Genomic DNA, 18,409 nt, shown 5'->3' with positions numbered 1-18,409 from the left:
CAGGGTGAAAAGAAATATTTTAAAAGCTACTTTGAAGTTACTTTTATTAGATTCACATATGCATTTATAGACACACACAATATAATTAAGTGGTCATTTTGGCAGAAAAGAAAGGAACTGATCTTACACACATAGCAATGGAGATAGTTTTGTCTTCTAAAACTTAATCCATTTTTCAAAGAGTATTTTCTAAATATAAAGCTATCATTTACAACAGATGTTTTACATCCCAATATGTGAAGGATAACATTCATTCTCATTCTTTTTCTCTCCCAGATCCCACTCATTTCTAAAATTCAGATTAAATGTCAATGGTCACAATATGCAAAGTGGAGTAATCTACCTTCCTTTCAATGGCCTCCACTTAAACAGGAGAAATGGAAACATCACAGACAGTCCTGCTCCTCAGACAACAGTCTCCTTGAGGGTCCTGTTCCAGGAAACCAGCCCTTTACTGACAAACAGTGATTGGTTTAGAACAGAAAATAGCTTGGACCAGTGATTTTTAACCAGTGTGCTGCGAGAATTTTTTTTTTAAGATTTTATTTATTTATTTATTTATCTTTGGAGGGGAAGGAGAGAGGGAGAGAAACATCAATGTATGGTTGCCTTTCGTGCGTCCCCTGCTTTTGTTGGCCTGCAGGGAACCGGCCTGCAACCCAGGCATGTGCCCTGACTGGGAATCGAACCGCGATCCTCTGCTTTGCAAGCCCGCGCTCAATCCACTGAGCTACACCAGCCAGGGCGAGAATTTTTTAAAACTTGCAATACCTTGCTCAACCTGATAAATGAATTTGGCAAAACAGTGGGATACAAAGCCAATATTCATAAATTGGCTTTGCATTCATAAGCATTTTTATATACTAACAATGAATCAGCAGATGCAAAAATCAAGAAAAGAATCCCATTTGATATACCAAAAACAAAAATAAAATATCTGGGAATAAACCTAACCAAGGAGGTAAAAGACCTGTATGCGGAAAACTACACAACACTGATAAAAGAAATCATGGAGGACACAAACAAATGGAAACAAATACCATGTTCATGGATTGGAAGAATTAACATCATCAAAATGTCCATACTACCCAAAGCAATTTACAGATTCAATACAGTATCTATTAAAGTACCAATGGCATATTTCACAGACAGAGAACAAACACTTCAAAAATTTATATGGAACCATAAACGACCCCAAATAGCAGCCACAATTTTGAGAAAGAAGGACAAAGTAGGAGGGATCACAATACCTGATATCAAACTGTATTACAAGGCCACTGTAATCAAAACAGCCTGGTAATGGCATAAAAACAGGCACATAGGCCAATAGAACAAAACAGAGATCCCAGAAATAAACCCAACTCTCTACAGTCAATTAATATTCGACAAAGGGGGCAATGACATAAAATGGAGTAAAGATAGCCTCTTCAACAAATGGTGTTGGGAGAACCGGACAGCTACATGCAAAAAAATGAAACTCGAGCACCAACTTACACTATACACCAAAATTAATTCAATGTGGATAAAAGACTTATGGAACCATTAAAGTCCTAGAGGAGAACATTGGCAGGAAAATCCCAGATATTTCACACAGCAACATTTTTACTGATATGTCCCCTAGAGCAAGGAATATAAAGGAAAGAATAAACAAATGGGATCTCATCAAAATAAAAAGCTTCTGCGCAGCTAAAGAAAACAGCATTAAAATAAAAAGACAACCAACTGTATGGGAAAACATATTTGCCAATGATACCTCAGACAAAGGTTTAATCTCCAAAATATACAAAGAACTCACACGACTTCACTCTAAGAAGACAACTAACCCAATTAAAAAATGGGGAAAGGACTTGAACAGACACTTCTGCAAGGAGGACATACAGAGGATCCAGAGACACATGAAAAGATGCTGATATCACTAGCTATCAGAGAGATGCAAATTAAAACCACAATGAGATACCATCTTACACCGGTCAGAATGGCCATCATAAACAAAGCAACAAACAACAAATGTTGGAGGGGTTGTGGGGAAAAGGAGACCCTAGTTCACTGTTGGTGGGATGGCAGACTGGTACAACCACTATGGAAAACAGTATGGAATTTTCTAAGAAAACTAAAATTGGACTTGCCTTTTGACCCAGCAATTCCACTGCTGGGATTGTATCCTAAGAACCCTAAAACACCAATCCCAAAGAACATATGCACCCCAATGTTCATAGCAGCACAATTTACAATAACCAAGAGTTGGAAGCAACCCAGATGCCCATCGATAAATGAATGGATCAAAAAACTATGGTACATTTACATAATGGAATTCTATGCAGCAGAAAAAAAAAAGAAGGAGCTACTACCCTTTGCAACAGCATGGATGGAACTGGAAAGCATTATGCTGAGTGAAATAAGCCAGGTGGTGAAGGACAAATACCATATGATCTCACCTTTAACAGGAACTTAAACAACAAAACAAACAAGCAAGCAAAATATGACCAAAGACACTGAAATTCAGAACAGGCTGACAGGGACCAGAGGGGAGAGGGGAGAGAACTTCAGGGGAAAAGGGGAAGGATTCACAGAAACTAGTATGAAGGACACATGGAGAACAATTAAGGGGGGGGTGGAAATTGGAGGGAGGTGGGGAACATGGGGGGGAGGTGGGCTGGGAAGGGAGTGGGGGATGGAAAACTGTACTTGAACAGTAATTAAATTTAAAAATTTAAAAAAAAACTTGCAATACCTAACTATTTAATCAGGGGCACTGATCTCTTTTTCCTTAGATTGTCAAACAAACAAAAAAAAATGACAACAGCCATAAGGGGATTGAATGGTAATGGGAAAAAATACAATGACGATTAAATTTTTAAAATGACAATAGCCAACATAACAATAGCCATCCAGAGTGAATGAATGCCCTGTCTTCAACCATATATATATATAGGTCTTAAGAGAGTGACATTCTATTGGTCATATCACATAATAAGATTGCATCTGATTGGTTAATTTTTGATACCAAAAATCCTTATATACAAGTATAGATACCAGCTTTTTTAAATAGTCACTTTGGAGCAAAAATTGTAGGTATCAAAATTTTACCTATTTTTGTCAGATGAGCAAAATATATACATTTTTGGTGTGCTACAGAATTTTAGTAACTAGTTCATATGTGCCATGAGATTAAAAATATTGAAGATTGCAGGCTTAGACAAAAAATTAAAGGGGAGTCCAAGAAAAAGCCATAGTAAGTGCATGCTGAGTTGGAAACAGCAGGAGGAAAAAAGGGTAGTTTATGAAAGAGTGAGCAAAGCTAAAGTCACAAACTGTTGAGAATGGAAAGAGGAAAAGAGTGAGACACACCTAGCTCTGGATCTGTGGCTACTAAGTACTTGTAACACGGCTGGTACAAATTGAAGTGTGCCATAAACATAAATTGCACGTTAATCTGTGAAGGCTCAGTACAAAAAAAGAGAGAATAAAATATCTGATCAATTTTCCATATTAATTACATGTTTGAAAGTTGATATTTTTATATACTGGGTTAAATGTATATTATTAAAATTAGTGCACTTAAAACAACTCCTTAATGTGGCTATGTGAAAATTTAACATTAAATATGTGACTCATATTATGTTTCAATAGGACAATGTTGGCCTAGAAAAAAGTTCATTAATCCCTCAAAATACTGGTCTTGCTGAATATCTGTTCACTACAGGAAAAGTCTATGAAACACTGCAACAAAAGTAATATCTAAAAGTATACATCTAGTTAGGTACAGCTCAACACAAACATACAAGCATCAGAAGAAATTACCTGAAGGCTGCACCAAGAATTCAACACACTACTAAAACACTGCCAACTTCTTAGTAAGAAGTTGCATAAAAAACTAAGATGTTGCTTGGAGAATTTGCTAGACAATCTTCAGTGTCCTTGGCTATAAAAATAGAAAAGTGATACCTACCTCCTTCAGATACTGTGAGGCACATAGCAAATCATAATCTCACAGAAAACTGATATGTTAATGAATATATAATACTAACTTTGAGGGGAAAAAATACTAACTTTGGCAAGTTGGTTCCTGAAAACCATTACAGTAGCAACAGTTGGAGTTCAGGGACTTAAACGATGAAAAACAATGCTAGGGGTACCTTAGTCAGAAAACCCATGAAGTTCTTCTAAAATGTTCACTTAGAATAAATATCAACAATGTTTTGTGTATCTTAAATTAATAGTAAGTTTAGATGCCTTTTATTTCTTCTTCATGGCTGATCCCTGTGGCTAGGATTTCAGTACCATGTTGAACAAGAGAGGTGAAAGCAGACACCACTGTCTTGTTCCTGATTTAAAAAAAAAAATGCTTTTAGTTTTTGCTCATTGAACATGATGCTGGCTGTAGGTTTTCCATATGTGGCATTTATTATGTTGAGGTATTATAATAGGGGGACACCCTCCTGGAAATGAGGCAGGGTTGGAAAGCACAGGGGACTGTGCATAAGCAGCAGCTACAGTGTGGCCATGCCAAGGAGCATGTGTTGTTCTGTCAACCAAGGCAACATATCATGATTTAGCAGGAAGAGGTGTACAGGGTGCACGTTGGGCTAGGGAGGTGATTGGACAGAGGGACATACCCTCCTATCTGCTTCCACCACACAGGGTATTCTGAGGGACATCTTTAAAAGAGCAGAGAGCCCTGGCTGGTGTAGCTCAGGGGATTGAGCGCAGGCCTGCAAACCACACGATCCTGGTTCGATTCCCAGTCAGGGCACATGCCTGGGTTGCAGGCCAGTTCCCAGCAGGAGACTCATGAGAGGCAACCATACATTGATATTTCTTTCCTTCTCTCCTTCCCTTCCCCTCTAAAGATAAATAAATAAAATTTATTTTAAAAAATAAAGAGAAAAATGTTTAAAAAAATAAAAAATAAAAGAGCAGAAAGTGTGAAAACAAGGAACTCTCTGCTTTCCCCTTGCCTTGTTGGTCTGGCCGGACACCAGGGGCTTCAGTTCCTGGGCCAGTGATTTTTGCAGACCACATGGTCCAGAAGCATTCCCAGCACCCTTCCCCAAGTGTCCATAGCCTGCCTGGCCAGAAGCACAGCAGGCACTGGGCAGGTGGGGTACAAGGGAAGGAGGCTGGGGCTGGTGGGCCCTGGAAGCCATGTGGTAGGGCACTAGCCTCATACCCCTCCCACACGTGGGAAGCTGCAGCAGCACTGGAGACTGGGGTGAGAGCTGAGCAGGCCTGCCTGACCAGGAGCACAGCTGAACTGGTAAGCTGATGCTGAAGAGACAGGGAGCAAGTGCTGGACTAGTGGGCAGAAGCCAGGGAGCAGCATGCCACCAGTGGGACTTCCGCCAGTGCACACAGACTCCAAAGGATGCCTGGGGCAAACCGTGACAAGAAGTATGCTGCAGCCACCTGCATTTTCCCAAGGACAGTACTTTTAAATGGGGAAAGGAATTCTGGGTGCAGCCTACAACTGATCTGGCCTGGCAGAGAGTGGCAGGGTAATTTTATTTGGATATTTTAGGAGGAATGGGCTTTGAATCAGAAACTTGCCTTTATTTCAAATGCTATGGTCATTGAGTAAAAAATTCCTTTTCCTTTCCACCAAACTCTGTCTCCAGAGGTTTGCTTGTTCAACAGCAAGTGATGGGACTCCCACTGGCTGGTTTTGGTAACAGCATGATCCTTCTATTCCCACTTCGCTGAGAGTTTTATCATAAATGGGTGCTGGATAGCACCTTTTCTATGTCTATACTTTTCTATGTCTACAATAACAGGTAATGACAACATAAGTTATGTTTAACTTATATTTATGATTACACTTAATTTACATTTCTGGTGAGCTATTCATAACCCAAGTCTTTGTACTACAGATAGGAGGTACTCCCAACTAGTGTATCCTGCCTTTTCAATTCTGTGATTACTTAACTACTAAGTTTTCCCATCTGTGACACAATAAGAACTATATATTCGGCTTCTGACCAGGTTCCTGACACAGAGCTCCTAAAATCTTTGTAATTTCTTGAGTACTAGAAGCATCTTCTCTTCTAATATTTGGTCTTTGACTCCTGTTCCTGACAGAAGAACTAAGACTCTTAGCATCTCCTGAGTGACGAGTGTCTTTTGTATGCTAACGAGGTGACTGCTGGCTGGAGGATCTCTGATGGCATCAGGATGAAAGACTAAGGCATGATTAGAGGGTTAGACCTTTCAGACCCACCACTCAAGCTCCAGGAGAAAGGGGCCAGAGATTTAGTTAATAATCTATGATGCCTATGTGATAAAGCCTCCACAAAAAATCCCTAAGGTAGGGGTTTGTAGAGCTTCAAGGTTGGTAAACACATCCTTGGTTCTGGAGGATGGAGCACATGTGGAGCTTGCCCTGTGTACCTCTTTTACCTAGCTATTCATCTATACCCTTTAATTTAATAAACTGGCAACTTGAATTGTTTCCCTGAGTTCTGTGAGCTATTAGATCAAATTATCAAACCTGAGGAGAAGGTTGTGGAAACCCCAACTTGTAGCTAGTTGGTCAGAAGTACAGGTGGCCATCTAGGCCTTATGATTGTTGGGGGCAGTTTTATGGGACTGAGCCCTCAACCTGTGGGGTCTGCACTAATTCCAGGTATTTAGCCTCACAATTGAGGTTAATCATTGACAACGTTTGTTGTCGGAAGGGTTGTGAATGAAGAGCTTTCTTTTACCCTCTCTCTTAGTTCTTCCAACTCCCAGACTTCTCAGAGGTCAACTGGTACAGTTCCAAATTCCAAGCTCCTTCATTTCATTTTCCCTTCATTTCCCAGAGTTCCACTAGAAAGGTCTCTCCTCCTCTTCTGCCATCTGCTTTACCCCTTCAAATATCACAGTCCCAAAGTATCCCTCTTTTTCCAATAATATCCAACAGGAGAAACTAAAAATACCTGCACACTAAAACAAATTCTCACATGCATTGAAAAGAACCAAACTGAAAACTGAAACATTTGAAATGGGCCAAAAAGTTCCTGGGTGCCTGTCTACAGTCCTTTCTGGGTTATCTGTACTCTTCATGGTCTTTGAGCTATTTCACAAATCTGTGAGTTATAGAAAACTAATAATAATGAAAATTATTCTTGTCCTTAGAAATTCAAATTAATTGTGTCTGTGGAATGCAATTGCCTAGTCTTAAATCTATTTGTAAACTAATATCAGTATTGTTTACATATATGTGTGGTTTTGAATTCTCCTTTGAACTGTTTATTACATCTCACTGACTTCCTCATTAATTAATGAATTAAGTAAAATCTGCAACTCACATTCATTTAATAAATTTGTATGAGGGTCATGATTACATCTTTTCAAAAATTATCATTTAACAAAATGATGAATTTAGCTTATGCACACAAAAAATTTCAGGGAAACTCAGGGCTGAGAAAGAATACCTCATCCTAAGTGGTCCATGGGAGAGCCTTCAGTTACAGGCTTAAGGTTAAGAAGGATTTGTTCTCCCCAGGACTTGTATGATGAGAAAGAATTGTGCTACAGATTAGGTTTCACTTTTCACCCTGTTTTCAGGAAACTAAGCACCAAATCTGAATATCCATGGTGTCTACTTTAGACTAGCCTTTATGACAGACATTTTTATTATTCTTGTGTGTGTTATTGATCTTCCATGTTTATTATTTTGGTATAAATATGCAAACTGGTCTAAATTCTCTGTGGAAAGAAGTATAATATCCATATTATCACATAATATTTAGTTTTTAACCTTTAATAAACCCAATTACTTTTAAAAGGTTAAATATATTAAATTACTTTTAAAGAAACATGCTTTCATTTTTTAAAGACCCAGTTTCAGAATCCTGATAGATGTTCTAGCGTGAGTATAGCTGAAATGCTGAACTAGACTAACAGGTTACTTGTACCCACCCAGAAGAGGGTCACTCCTGATTTCATGTCCCTCAAACCTACCTACCAATTTGAGAAAAGAGGTGAGTAATGGAGGTTTAAGAGGAGGGTGCCAGGGGGATGATATTTCGACAGAAATGGCACATAACCACATACACTCACTATTACCATAAATCTGTAGGAAGGGAAGGACAGGTACTACATGCATGTTTTTAAATTGTGGTACAAAAAAATAGTATTTGCCATGTTAAGCATTCTTAGGTGTATAGTTCAGTAGTGGTAAGTATGTATCATTGTACAACTGCTTTCTAGGACCTTTTTGCCTCGTAAACCTGAAATGGTACCCATTAAACAACCATCCACAGCCCTGGCTGGTGTAGCTCAGTGGATTGAGCACGGGCCTACAAACTACACAGTCGCGGTTCAATTCCCAGTCAGGGCACATGCCGCACATGCCTGGGTTGCAGGCCAGTTCCCAGCAAAGGGACACACAATACATTGTGTGTCCTTGGCAGAGGCAACCATACATTGATATTTCTCTCCCTCTCTCCTTCCCTTCCCCTCTAAAGATAAATAAATAAAATTAAATTAAATTAAACAAAAAAACCAACCATCCCCACTTTCCCCTTCCCATAGACTCTGGTAACCATTCTGTAGTCTCTAGCAATCTGACTTCTTTAGATACCTTACATAAGTGGAATCATACAGTATTTGTGTTTTTGTGACTGGCTGATTTCACTAAGCATAATGTCCCCAAGGTTCATGCATGTTGTCCCATGTATCAGAATTTATTTCCTTTTTAAAGCTAAAATAATATTCTATTATATGTATATGCCCCATTTTTGCTTATCTATTCATCCACTGATGGGCTCTTAGGTTGCTTCCACACATTAGGTATTGTGAATAATGCTACAATAAACATGGGTCTATAAATACTCATATCTGTTCAAGTCGTGTTTTCAATTCTTCCAGATATATACCCAGAATTGAAATTGCTAGATCACATAGTAGTTTTATTTTTAATATTTTGAAAAACTACATAATTTTCACAATGAGAAAACCAGGCAAGTAGAGAAAACTAGGCAAGTAATGGTACCCCAAAGTCACAAAGTGAAGGAATCAGCAGTCCTGTGCCCCTGCCTCCTAGCCCTCAGCCCACTGCTCCTTCCACTATACTTCCACATCAATGCACCAAGTCTGCTCTGTAAGTAACTAAACACACACTGCAACTATGAACAGAAATAGTACTCTGAACTAAATGTTGGATAGCTTATCACCTTACCTATTACGCTGAAATTAATCACTTCTTCCTTCAAAAGTATTACTGAGTCCCACAAAGCACTCTTGGAAGAAAAATAAATGAAATTCATGAGCACATAACACATATTTGCATATCTGTTCACCATACTATATATGAACAATTTCTAAGTGCTTAAGTTTAAACAGAAATCAAATGTGATTACCTCAGTACTATTTATATAAAAAGTTACACTCTGACTTCCTAGGTTGAAATCAATCCAAAATTTCTCTAATTTTTCATCTGCTGGTTTTCTCATCTGTAAGATAAAATTTCAGCATTAATTACACACATAAATATTATGTCAAGGGTTCAGATGAAAACTTTTCCATTAAAAACTGTTTTCCTAAAACACTACCCTAATATTATAGGGTATCTTTATTGCCTTACTCATTTCAATAAAACAAAAGGAAGATCTCAATTTTATATAACTAAACTATTTATGAAAAATCCTACTATCTTTAGCTATTTAATGAGATGTTTAAATATGTCAGATGGCTCTAGCCACACAAACTCTTTTTCCTAGTGAAACCACAGAGACAACAGTTCTGTGTTTAAGCAGTAACAATCCACACTGCATACAGATGGAAACTTCTAGTAAAGGAAGCACCGTGATCAAATAGAAGTGGTGATTTGTCTTCTAACTTACTGTCTATTAGGATAGAGCTAAGATTGAAGATTTCAAGTTACCTTCATTTTAATTATTATAAAATAAATATATGCTTATAGTAAAAAAGAAAGTCAAGCAGTATGGTGTTGATAGAAACAGCAAGCTTCTCCTTCTCTGCCTCCCTACTTACTGCCAATAGGTACCTTCCCATAGGCACCATTAACAATGCCTTTGTTTTCTCCCAGACGTATTGTAGACATATATCAGAAAATAGAGTTTTTATTCCATAACAATGAAGTAAACACTAAACTTACTATTCTACCTCCTGTTTTCCCAATAAATAGTATTTCTTGGATACCTTTCCATCATACATGCCTACTTTTTTATAGCTATAGAGTTGAATAAAGGTTTTAACCCACAATGTATGTTACTGGAATCCAATGGACAGGCCTGATTGCAGCAGCTGGAAATTTAGAAGTCCAAAAAAGAAGAAGAACCAAGCAGAGATGGAACCCCTCAGACAACTAGAAGGGAAAGTAAAATACAGATATGGGAATCAAGCCATCAAAATCAGTTCTAGAGAGGACAAGCACAGGTTCGGAACCCAAACAAAGAAATAATTAATTAGGAAACTCTGAAGACATGGTTCAGAAAATCATGGTTCTCTGAACCATGGTTCAGAGATCTTTTGAGATGTAACACCAAAATTGAAATGTTGCAGATTGGGGCACCTATACATGAAGGACCTTGTTCCTCTAGAAACCAAAGGAAGGAGTAAAAAGAGGCTGCTGAACTTTGGACTATAAAGTACATAGTCGAATCACTTATGAAAAGGAAAAAGGCCCCAATTGCTGTGGTTAGAGTAAGAAGCATCAACTGTGTGGAAAGAAGCAAAATAATTGTCTTTTTCCCATTTACCTAGATGTGAATAATGTTACCCACTAACACAGTAAAATAAGGCTAGGTTCCTGTAATTGAGCACATGAACACATATAAACCCTAAAATTTCTTTATCTAGTAGTAACAATAGGACCCTTAAACTCACTGGCAATGCACCCTAGTTACAGTATGAGAAGACGGGAAAGGGACAATGAGCTTCAGAGTTGAGGCCTCAACTAGAAGTGAGCTGCCTTTTCTACAAAGCCCTTCTGAGTGGCAAGAGCAGCATGGCCACTTACTGAGTAAACCTAACTCTGAGTTTCATCACATACCACCCTCACCACCCCCAGGAAATAGAAACATACCTCATGCCCATCAGCAAAAGCCACAATACATGGAAATGAATAGACCCTGTAAAACAATTCACGATTAAAAAGTAAAAACATGGATGGAGCCCAAGCACAGCCTACAGATGTTCTACAAACAAGCATTTATGAGGAGGGTATGCCATCAAGTCTCCTTATACAAGACACAGAAGGGGACCTCGACTCTGCAAATGGGGATCTTCTGTGGCTAGATCTCAAGTCTCCATCTGGCAGTCTACAGGTCAGATTCATTGGTACTGTAACTCAGCCCAGTCACTTGGCAAAACTACCAATGAAAGGAGTGAATTTAGCAAATATCTTCCCATTGTGGACTTTACTGTCCATAATACACTTTCCCCTTGTGACCTCAAGGATGTAGGAAATCACTCTTCATAAACTCTTCCCAGAGGATGTAATGTTAAAAATATTCCAAATCATAAGTATGCTGAAAGACTGATAGAGATTATTTTTTTAATCTACAGTTATGTTCAGAGGGAGGAGAAGGGAGGGAGAAAAAAAGGGAGAGAAACATCTATGTGTGACAGAAACATCAACTGCTTGTCTCTTGCTTGCTGGCAATGAGAACCTGGCCAACAACCCAGGCATGTACATGACAAGGAATTGAACTGGCAACATTTTGGTTCCCAGGTAGGTGGTCACATCCACTGAGCCACACCAGCCAGGGCTGATACAGATTATTTTTAAACACACAAATGAGTCAATAGGCAGAATGCATCTAATCTAAGGTTTCTATGCAATGAATATAAAATAGATCCTAGATTTTTTATATTAAACATTTTCAGGATATAACTAGGCAATAAAATAAGGCTCAGAGACACATCTTACCTTCTTTGGTCACCAAGTCTGTTGTTCAGGTAATTAAGAAACAGTCTACTGTCCTTCAAAGTAAATAATACAAACTTTTAAAAAAAACATCAAGATGTCTTAGTTAAATAGTACTTTCCTCACCAGCATGTTAGAAGCCAGCATTTGCCTCTAAATTTCTAGTATCTAGTAACATCATAAGGCTTCACAGAGATTATTACACGTTAACTAAAATAATACTTTATGTCAAAAGAGAAAGCCCCAGACATTATGTTCTAGAAGGAATCCTTGAGCCAGGAGATTTTCAGCTGAGGAATGTGTAGATTTCTCAAAGTTCCAGGCACAATTATGTATACCTTGGTTAGAAAAGTAGCAATAGAAACCACATCTTACTGATGAGGTAGATTATGGTATTTGACTAACCCACTGGGCATCCATCTCCCTAACATCTGTCCAGCACAAACCAACCACAAACCCATAAAACTTACACATCACCTGCCATTTTCCTTACCCAGAACACTCTACATGCTACTTCCTGGATTTTCTCTTCCAGTATATGCTCTAATAATGAAGAATGTTTTTAGAGCTCTCCTATCCTACAGCTATTAGGAAGGTAAATTTGTTGCTTCCAGAATTCAAAAGCCAAGGAGAGATTGATCCAGGTTTTTGCCATTGAGGACCAGCTGTTGATAGTATTGAGTCCTGCATTCTGTGTCTATATCGAACACTAAATAGGCAACAGGAATGTGAGCCTTTAGATGCAAGCAGTGCAATTAAGAGTTGATAGCTCTGGAGTCAGGGAAATGATTTGAAAAACAAGATAATTACTCTTGCCCTATTCTCACCAATTTTCCACGCAGATGAGGGAGTGACACAGAGGAGAAAAGAAACATGCCTGGCACTTCCATTTTCTCTCACTTAATTCCCCAAATGTTAAGGTCAGTTTCATTTCCATCTTATAGATGAGGACACTTGGGTTTTCTAAGTAAACTTGCCAAAATGCAAATGTCAAAATACATATAAATCATGGAGTTGGGACTCCCAGGGCTCATGGCATCCTAACTATTGCAGATCTGGCAACAGGCTCAAAGTCAACTGTAATATATTTAATGATATTTAAAGGTTTGGATTTAATAGAATCCTAATTGCACAACTGTCTAAACCTAAGAGCCTTTGTTCACTACCTTTTCCTAGGTGTCCAACCCTCATTTTCAGAACTTTTACAGAGAGAAAACATTTTAGCTATTTAGGATGAAGGTGAGTATGAAACAAAGCCATAAGCTATTTTTGTGCTACTCAAGGAGACAATCACAGTGAACCCAGGTTCATGGAACACACTGAAAATTATTGTCCCTCCAAAGTGTCCCAACACAAACACCCTGTGTTACTCCTCTACCACTAGAGTACAGGGTGCCAATTTAAGCCTCCCGTTATCTCACCAGCTGCTCTCTGCTAGGCTGAAATTCACTTTCTATTCTCCTCCATCTCTACCCATCCTTTGAGGTTCATTGAACAATTGCTCCCCCCACCCCATGACATTTTCTCTGCCTGGATCCATCCAATTCACATATAGTAACTTCTAAGTTACCTATAAAGAAGCCCTATCTGTATCCACATATTTGACCCACAAAAAATATTTTATTTGTACCGTCCTCAAATTGTTCCACATGGTTGGGAAACAGAAAGTTTAAAAATGGTAACTTAATCACAATTGAAGAAAAAACCCTCCCTTAAGCACAGGGAATTCCTGAGAGGATGCTTAGTAAATACAGACTAAATGGAATTTTGAGGACCAGGAATTGCACCGTCTCAAATTCTTGATCCTTAATTTTTTTGAAAGCTTCAGCAATAACATCATCTTCAAACCACTGATGGACAAGGTCATCTCTTGATGTTTTAGTTGTCAGTCTGCACAATGCTTCAGAAAGAGCAACCTGCTGGCCATAATCTAGAGATTAAAAATACAGACAATTCTGGGCACAAAGCACAGGAAGAAATGAGTTCCAGAGATTAGCACCCACTCAAAGAAATCCCACTTTAAAAGACTAGTATTGTGTCCTATTAACAGCAAGATGTGTCTTGGAGTAATTATAGTTATTTAAGTTCAACATTTAAGAAACATTAGAATATCTAAATAGTATGTCAGCATATAATAACTTAAATGAATTATATTTCTGCATTCTATATTATATATATACTAAAACATTCATCAGAACCAGCTCTTCAATTAGCCTTTCAAAAATATTTATACTGCAAAGATTGTCTCCACATCAATTGTGGCATTTCACAGCAGAAACACAAAAATTACATATATCTACATGTTTAAATCTCAATTTTTTAAGGACAAAAAGAAAGTTGCAGCTGGATAGGTACAACAGAATGAAATTTATAAAATGCTTTTAAAATTTGCAAACCAATCATGTATGTTGCTTTTGAATACACAGTGAACAAGTAGAATAATATACTTAGGAAGGAAAACCAACTCCAAGTCGAGGATCACCCTCCCACCAGTGGAGAGGAGACTGAGATCAGGGTCATAGGCACAGATTAGCTTTCAAAACTAACCAAATGTAGCAAAATGATAAAATTTTACTAAGCTCATTGGTGAGTAAATGAGTATTCATTAATTATTTTTTATGTTTTTCAGCATGTTGAAATTTCTCATAATAAATAAAAAACAAAATCTTAACTCCTATTTCCAGTTTGGCCATAATTTATTCCCCATAGTGTTACAATGCTCATAAAACCCTAATGTCCAATATTTAACATTATTATATTTAAAATTTTAAACATTTCTTACCACCCACAGTCAAAATTGTCCTTGAGAGATCTTTCCTGAAAAACATTTAGATAAACTGCATGTTACTGAAATCAACCCAAATAGGCAAACTTCACCATACTGGCATTAAAATTTTAAACCAACATGTATATTTTTAAAATTACTTTTTTCAAATTCAGCAGCAGCATTTTTTTCAATCTCAAAAATAGATTTGAATGAAAAATTTTCTCAAGTTTATATGTTAAGGACTTAAATGTTTTGTTTTATTTTGTTTTGTTCAAATAAAGCTGTGCTTCTACTCCCCCCTCTGTAAAGCGAATTCAATTTTATGGCCTTTGAGGATTCAACCAAAGTTAAGAGTCTAGAATTTTATAATCACCTTGCCAGCCTTGTCAGGATGCGTGCCCCTTTTTTACATAGTTTAACATCACGAAGAAATATTAACAATAGGTGTGGAGAAATATTAATAATGGGTGCAATAAGCTTTTTGAACTTATTTTGAAAACTAAGTTACTACATTATTGTAACAAACAGATGCCCATTTTGTATGCAGACTGTCTCTAAATCACAATTCTTTGACTTATGATTTTTCAACTTCACAATGATGGAAAATGATACACATAGTAAACAACATGAAATATTCAACACTTTATCATAAAATAGGCTTTGTGTTAGATAATTGTGCCCAACTTTAGATTAACACAAGTGTGCTAAGCATGTTTAAGGTAAGCAAGGCTATCTGTGATGTTCAGTAGGTTAGATATATTCACTGCAATTTTGACTTAAAATATATTCAGTTACCATGGGTTTAATGGGACGTAGCCTCATTGCAAGTCAAGGAGCATCTGTGTTTAACAATTTTAATTAAATGCTAACAAATGTGATATAGATCTTTTTAATGTTTGAAATAACTCTCATTTTAACACATTTGTTAAGAAATCTTAACAAATCTTGTAGTAGTTCAGTTTCTCATAATAAACAATTGATTTGTTACTACGCTAAGTAGAAGCCTTAAAACAGCACCGCTGAGAGTTCTGCCTAATTTTATACTTGCACATTTTACTTGAAGTCTAAAATATTCCAGACTTGCTAGAACACACAAGCAATAAGGTAAGACCATAGGACTAGATTGAACACTTACGAGAAAATTCCAGTCAGCTACTCTCCAAGTCTAAATACACTACTAAGAATCATGATTTTGCTAATGTTTTCAATAAATATTTTTTAGGAAAAATTCAGTGCAAAAAACTGAATCCTGCACAGACTCATTAAATGGACAAATATGACAGCAATGAGCCCCATGTTCACCAGTCCCCTCTCGGGCCTACATTATAGTAAACCTGGTCACCTGTCCTCATGCAGTCATGGCTGCGTGTCCCATGAATCACTGGGTGCTACAACAGTGTCATCAGAGTGTGTTAGTAGTTAGCTCACAGTCATGGTTTTTGGTTAAAATTTCAAAATAGGGTGCTTGTTTTCTTCTTTCTATCTTCATACATAACAACTCTACCTCCAAATTTCAATGTCCCCAAACTACATAATTGTGACTGGGGCACAAAAACATTAATCACTTGAGCCCTGGCCGATGTGGCTCAGTTGGTTGGAGCACCATCCTGTACACTGACAGATTGTAGGTTCTATTCCCAGTCATCGCATGTACCTAGGTTGTGGGTTTGATCCCCAGGTTGGGGAGCCTACAAAAGGCAACCAATCAATGTTCGTCTCTCACATTGATGTTTTTCTCTCTCTTTCTTACTCTCTCCTCCCTTTCCTCTATCTCTAAAAACAATTTTAAAAAATTTTTGAGTGAGGATTTTTAAAAAATCTATCACTTGAAAAGCAATACAAATTCCATGCACTATGGTATAGCTAATAGTTGGTAACCTTTGGGTATTTGCCCTCTACCAGGTAATGTGCAAATCATTTTCAATGGATTGCCTGCTTTACTTGGTACATACCTATCAATCAGGTATATTTAATGTTGGCTTCGTTTCACAGGCAAGCAAACTAAGACACAGTGAGGTTAAGACTGTGCTCTAAATAGTGCAATGAGCATAAATGGCAAAACCAGGGTCTGAAGCCAAGCAGTTTACCAGTGGGATTTGTACTCAACATTCCCCCATAAATAACTAATTTAGTTCACACTGACAGTGAAAAATGAATCTATAGCCCAAGGAAGCTTTTTACCTCACAAACTTGATGAAAAAAAGTCAAAAAGTCATAGTGCTAAGAAAGAAGAGCTTAGCAAAGTCTGGCTTTTTTCTTCAGTCCCTCTTCATTGTTTAGCATAAGAAAACAAGAACAGCATTTCCTGAAGGAAGGAATGATGCAGTCAGGCCTAAGGAGAACAAAGACTGAGGGACATATTCTGCCTTTACATCAACACACAGTTAAGTACAAGGTCACTTACATAAGCTGACACACTCCTTCTGATGAGGGGAGTTGTTTTCTCTCCTCCCGAGGTACAGCATGCAAAATGCCGTTCAAAGTCTTCAAAGCCTGGTCAGAGTAAGAAAGGCATTCAACGGGAAGAAACACACAGGGACAGTGCATAGCCTTCTCCCAGGTTTCTGTTTTGTTATTTGCAACTCACCTCTTGCTGAATCAAATGATTGACCACCTTTTCTGTCACCAGAAATCCTAAGGTAGACATGAAGGAACCCAACATCTGAATTTTCCCTGAAAGCGTAATTTTAAAACAATAAAATTGATGCTACAAAGAATAAGGAAATGTCTCCTACACAGCAAGAACAGGCTAAGACTGGAAAAGGTGTGAAAGCAGTAAACATTTCAGAAGTTATATAGCTAGGGCCAGAGACAAACAGCAGCCTGCTTCAAGGTCGAGAAACCACCAGGCCACAGCACCCTCGCACTGCATAGATCCCACCAAGGAAAGTAAGAACAGCACATACCAAGCGTGCTGTTGCGATGGTCACAGCTCGAACAAAGCTTTTCTGTCCAGACTGAGCCACATGCAAACCACAACTCCTCACGCAGTGTCCCGCTGTTTCTTACATTTATGAGTTTCATAAAAATTAAAATTTTATAAGGTCTTATACTAACAGAAGCAGGAATTTTTTTAAGTGTTGGCCTTTATTAAATAACATAATCATAGAAACTTGAAAAGCTATGCGGTAATTTTTATGCTTATTAAATGAACTATTGTTTTGATTTTACTTAAGCATATTATATTAAGATATGAAATGATACCAGTAGCATACATTGCAAAAACTTATACTAGGATCATAGTATTATTTTGACAGGCTCAGATGTGCAGTTTTGATACATGAATTATTCATCACATCTCATACACTTTTAAACCCCCATGTAACTTATGAAACTATAAGAACCCAAGCCAGAAAGTAGAAATTTAAAAATCCCTATTCAGTCCCAAAGCAGCCAGATCAATACTGCTAGACAATCTCTGGAAACCAGGTATTTGGCTAGGGGCTGTGGCAACAATTTGCCTGTCAGCTTAAATTGGACAAAGATTCTAACAGAACCCAGGTTGACAGGAGGGGATCCTAAAGATACTTATGCAGCCTATCAGCAAATATCAGCCATCATCAGACCTTTTCACTTAAAGGCTAATAAAGAAAAACTAATGAACACTGCCCAGGGAAAAAGGAAAGGGAAGTAGTTGAAGCCAAGCAGTAGCAGAATGACTGGAAAATATGCTTATTTCAGGAAACAAAAATTTTGAGGCATCTGATTTATCATCTCAAACCTCAGAAGAACATGAATTCTATGGAATAAAAAAACAGATCTGCAAGAAA

General features: G+C 37.7%; 1 protein-coding gene across 1 annotated transcript in view; it reads right to left on the bottom strand.

Annotated features, from left to right (window-relative positions):
* The window catches only part of SYCP2L (synaptonemal complex protein 2 like), a 75,564-nt gene that overhangs the window by 45,302 nt on the left and 11,853 nt on the right, over positions 1-18,409 (bottom strand). Inside the window, exons 7-14 of the mRNA XM_037045435.1 lie at positions 17,227-17,312; positions 17,044-17,132; positions 14,655-14,689; positions 13,660-13,802; positions 11,876-11,928; positions 11,030-11,075; positions 9,342-9,434; positions 9,161-9,221 (exon numbers count right to left, since the gene is read on the bottom strand). Coding sequence (XP_036901330.1) covers positions 9,161-9,221; positions 9,342-9,434; positions 11,030-11,075; positions 11,876-11,928; positions 13,660-13,802; positions 14,655-14,689; positions 17,044-17,132; positions 17,227-17,312 — 606 coding nt within the window. The remainder of the gene's footprint in view (positions 1-9,160; positions 9,222-9,341; positions 9,435-11,029; positions 11,076-11,875; positions 11,929-13,659; positions 13,803-14,654; positions 14,690-17,043; positions 17,133-17,226; positions 17,313-18,409) is intronic.

Source organism: Sturnira hondurensis, unplaced genomic scaffold, assembly GCF_014824575.4.
Source record: "Sturnira hondurensis isolate 20B ecotype Veracruz unplaced genomic scaffold, ASM1482457v3 Scaffold0004271, whole genome shotgun sequence".
Classification (NCBI taxonomy): domain Eukaryota; kingdom Metazoa; phylum Chordata; class Mammalia; order Chiroptera; family Phyllostomidae; genus Sturnira; species Sturnira hondurensis.
Note: the sequence above shows the minus strand (reverse complement) of the source record. Positions and strands in the feature narration are given on the sequence as shown.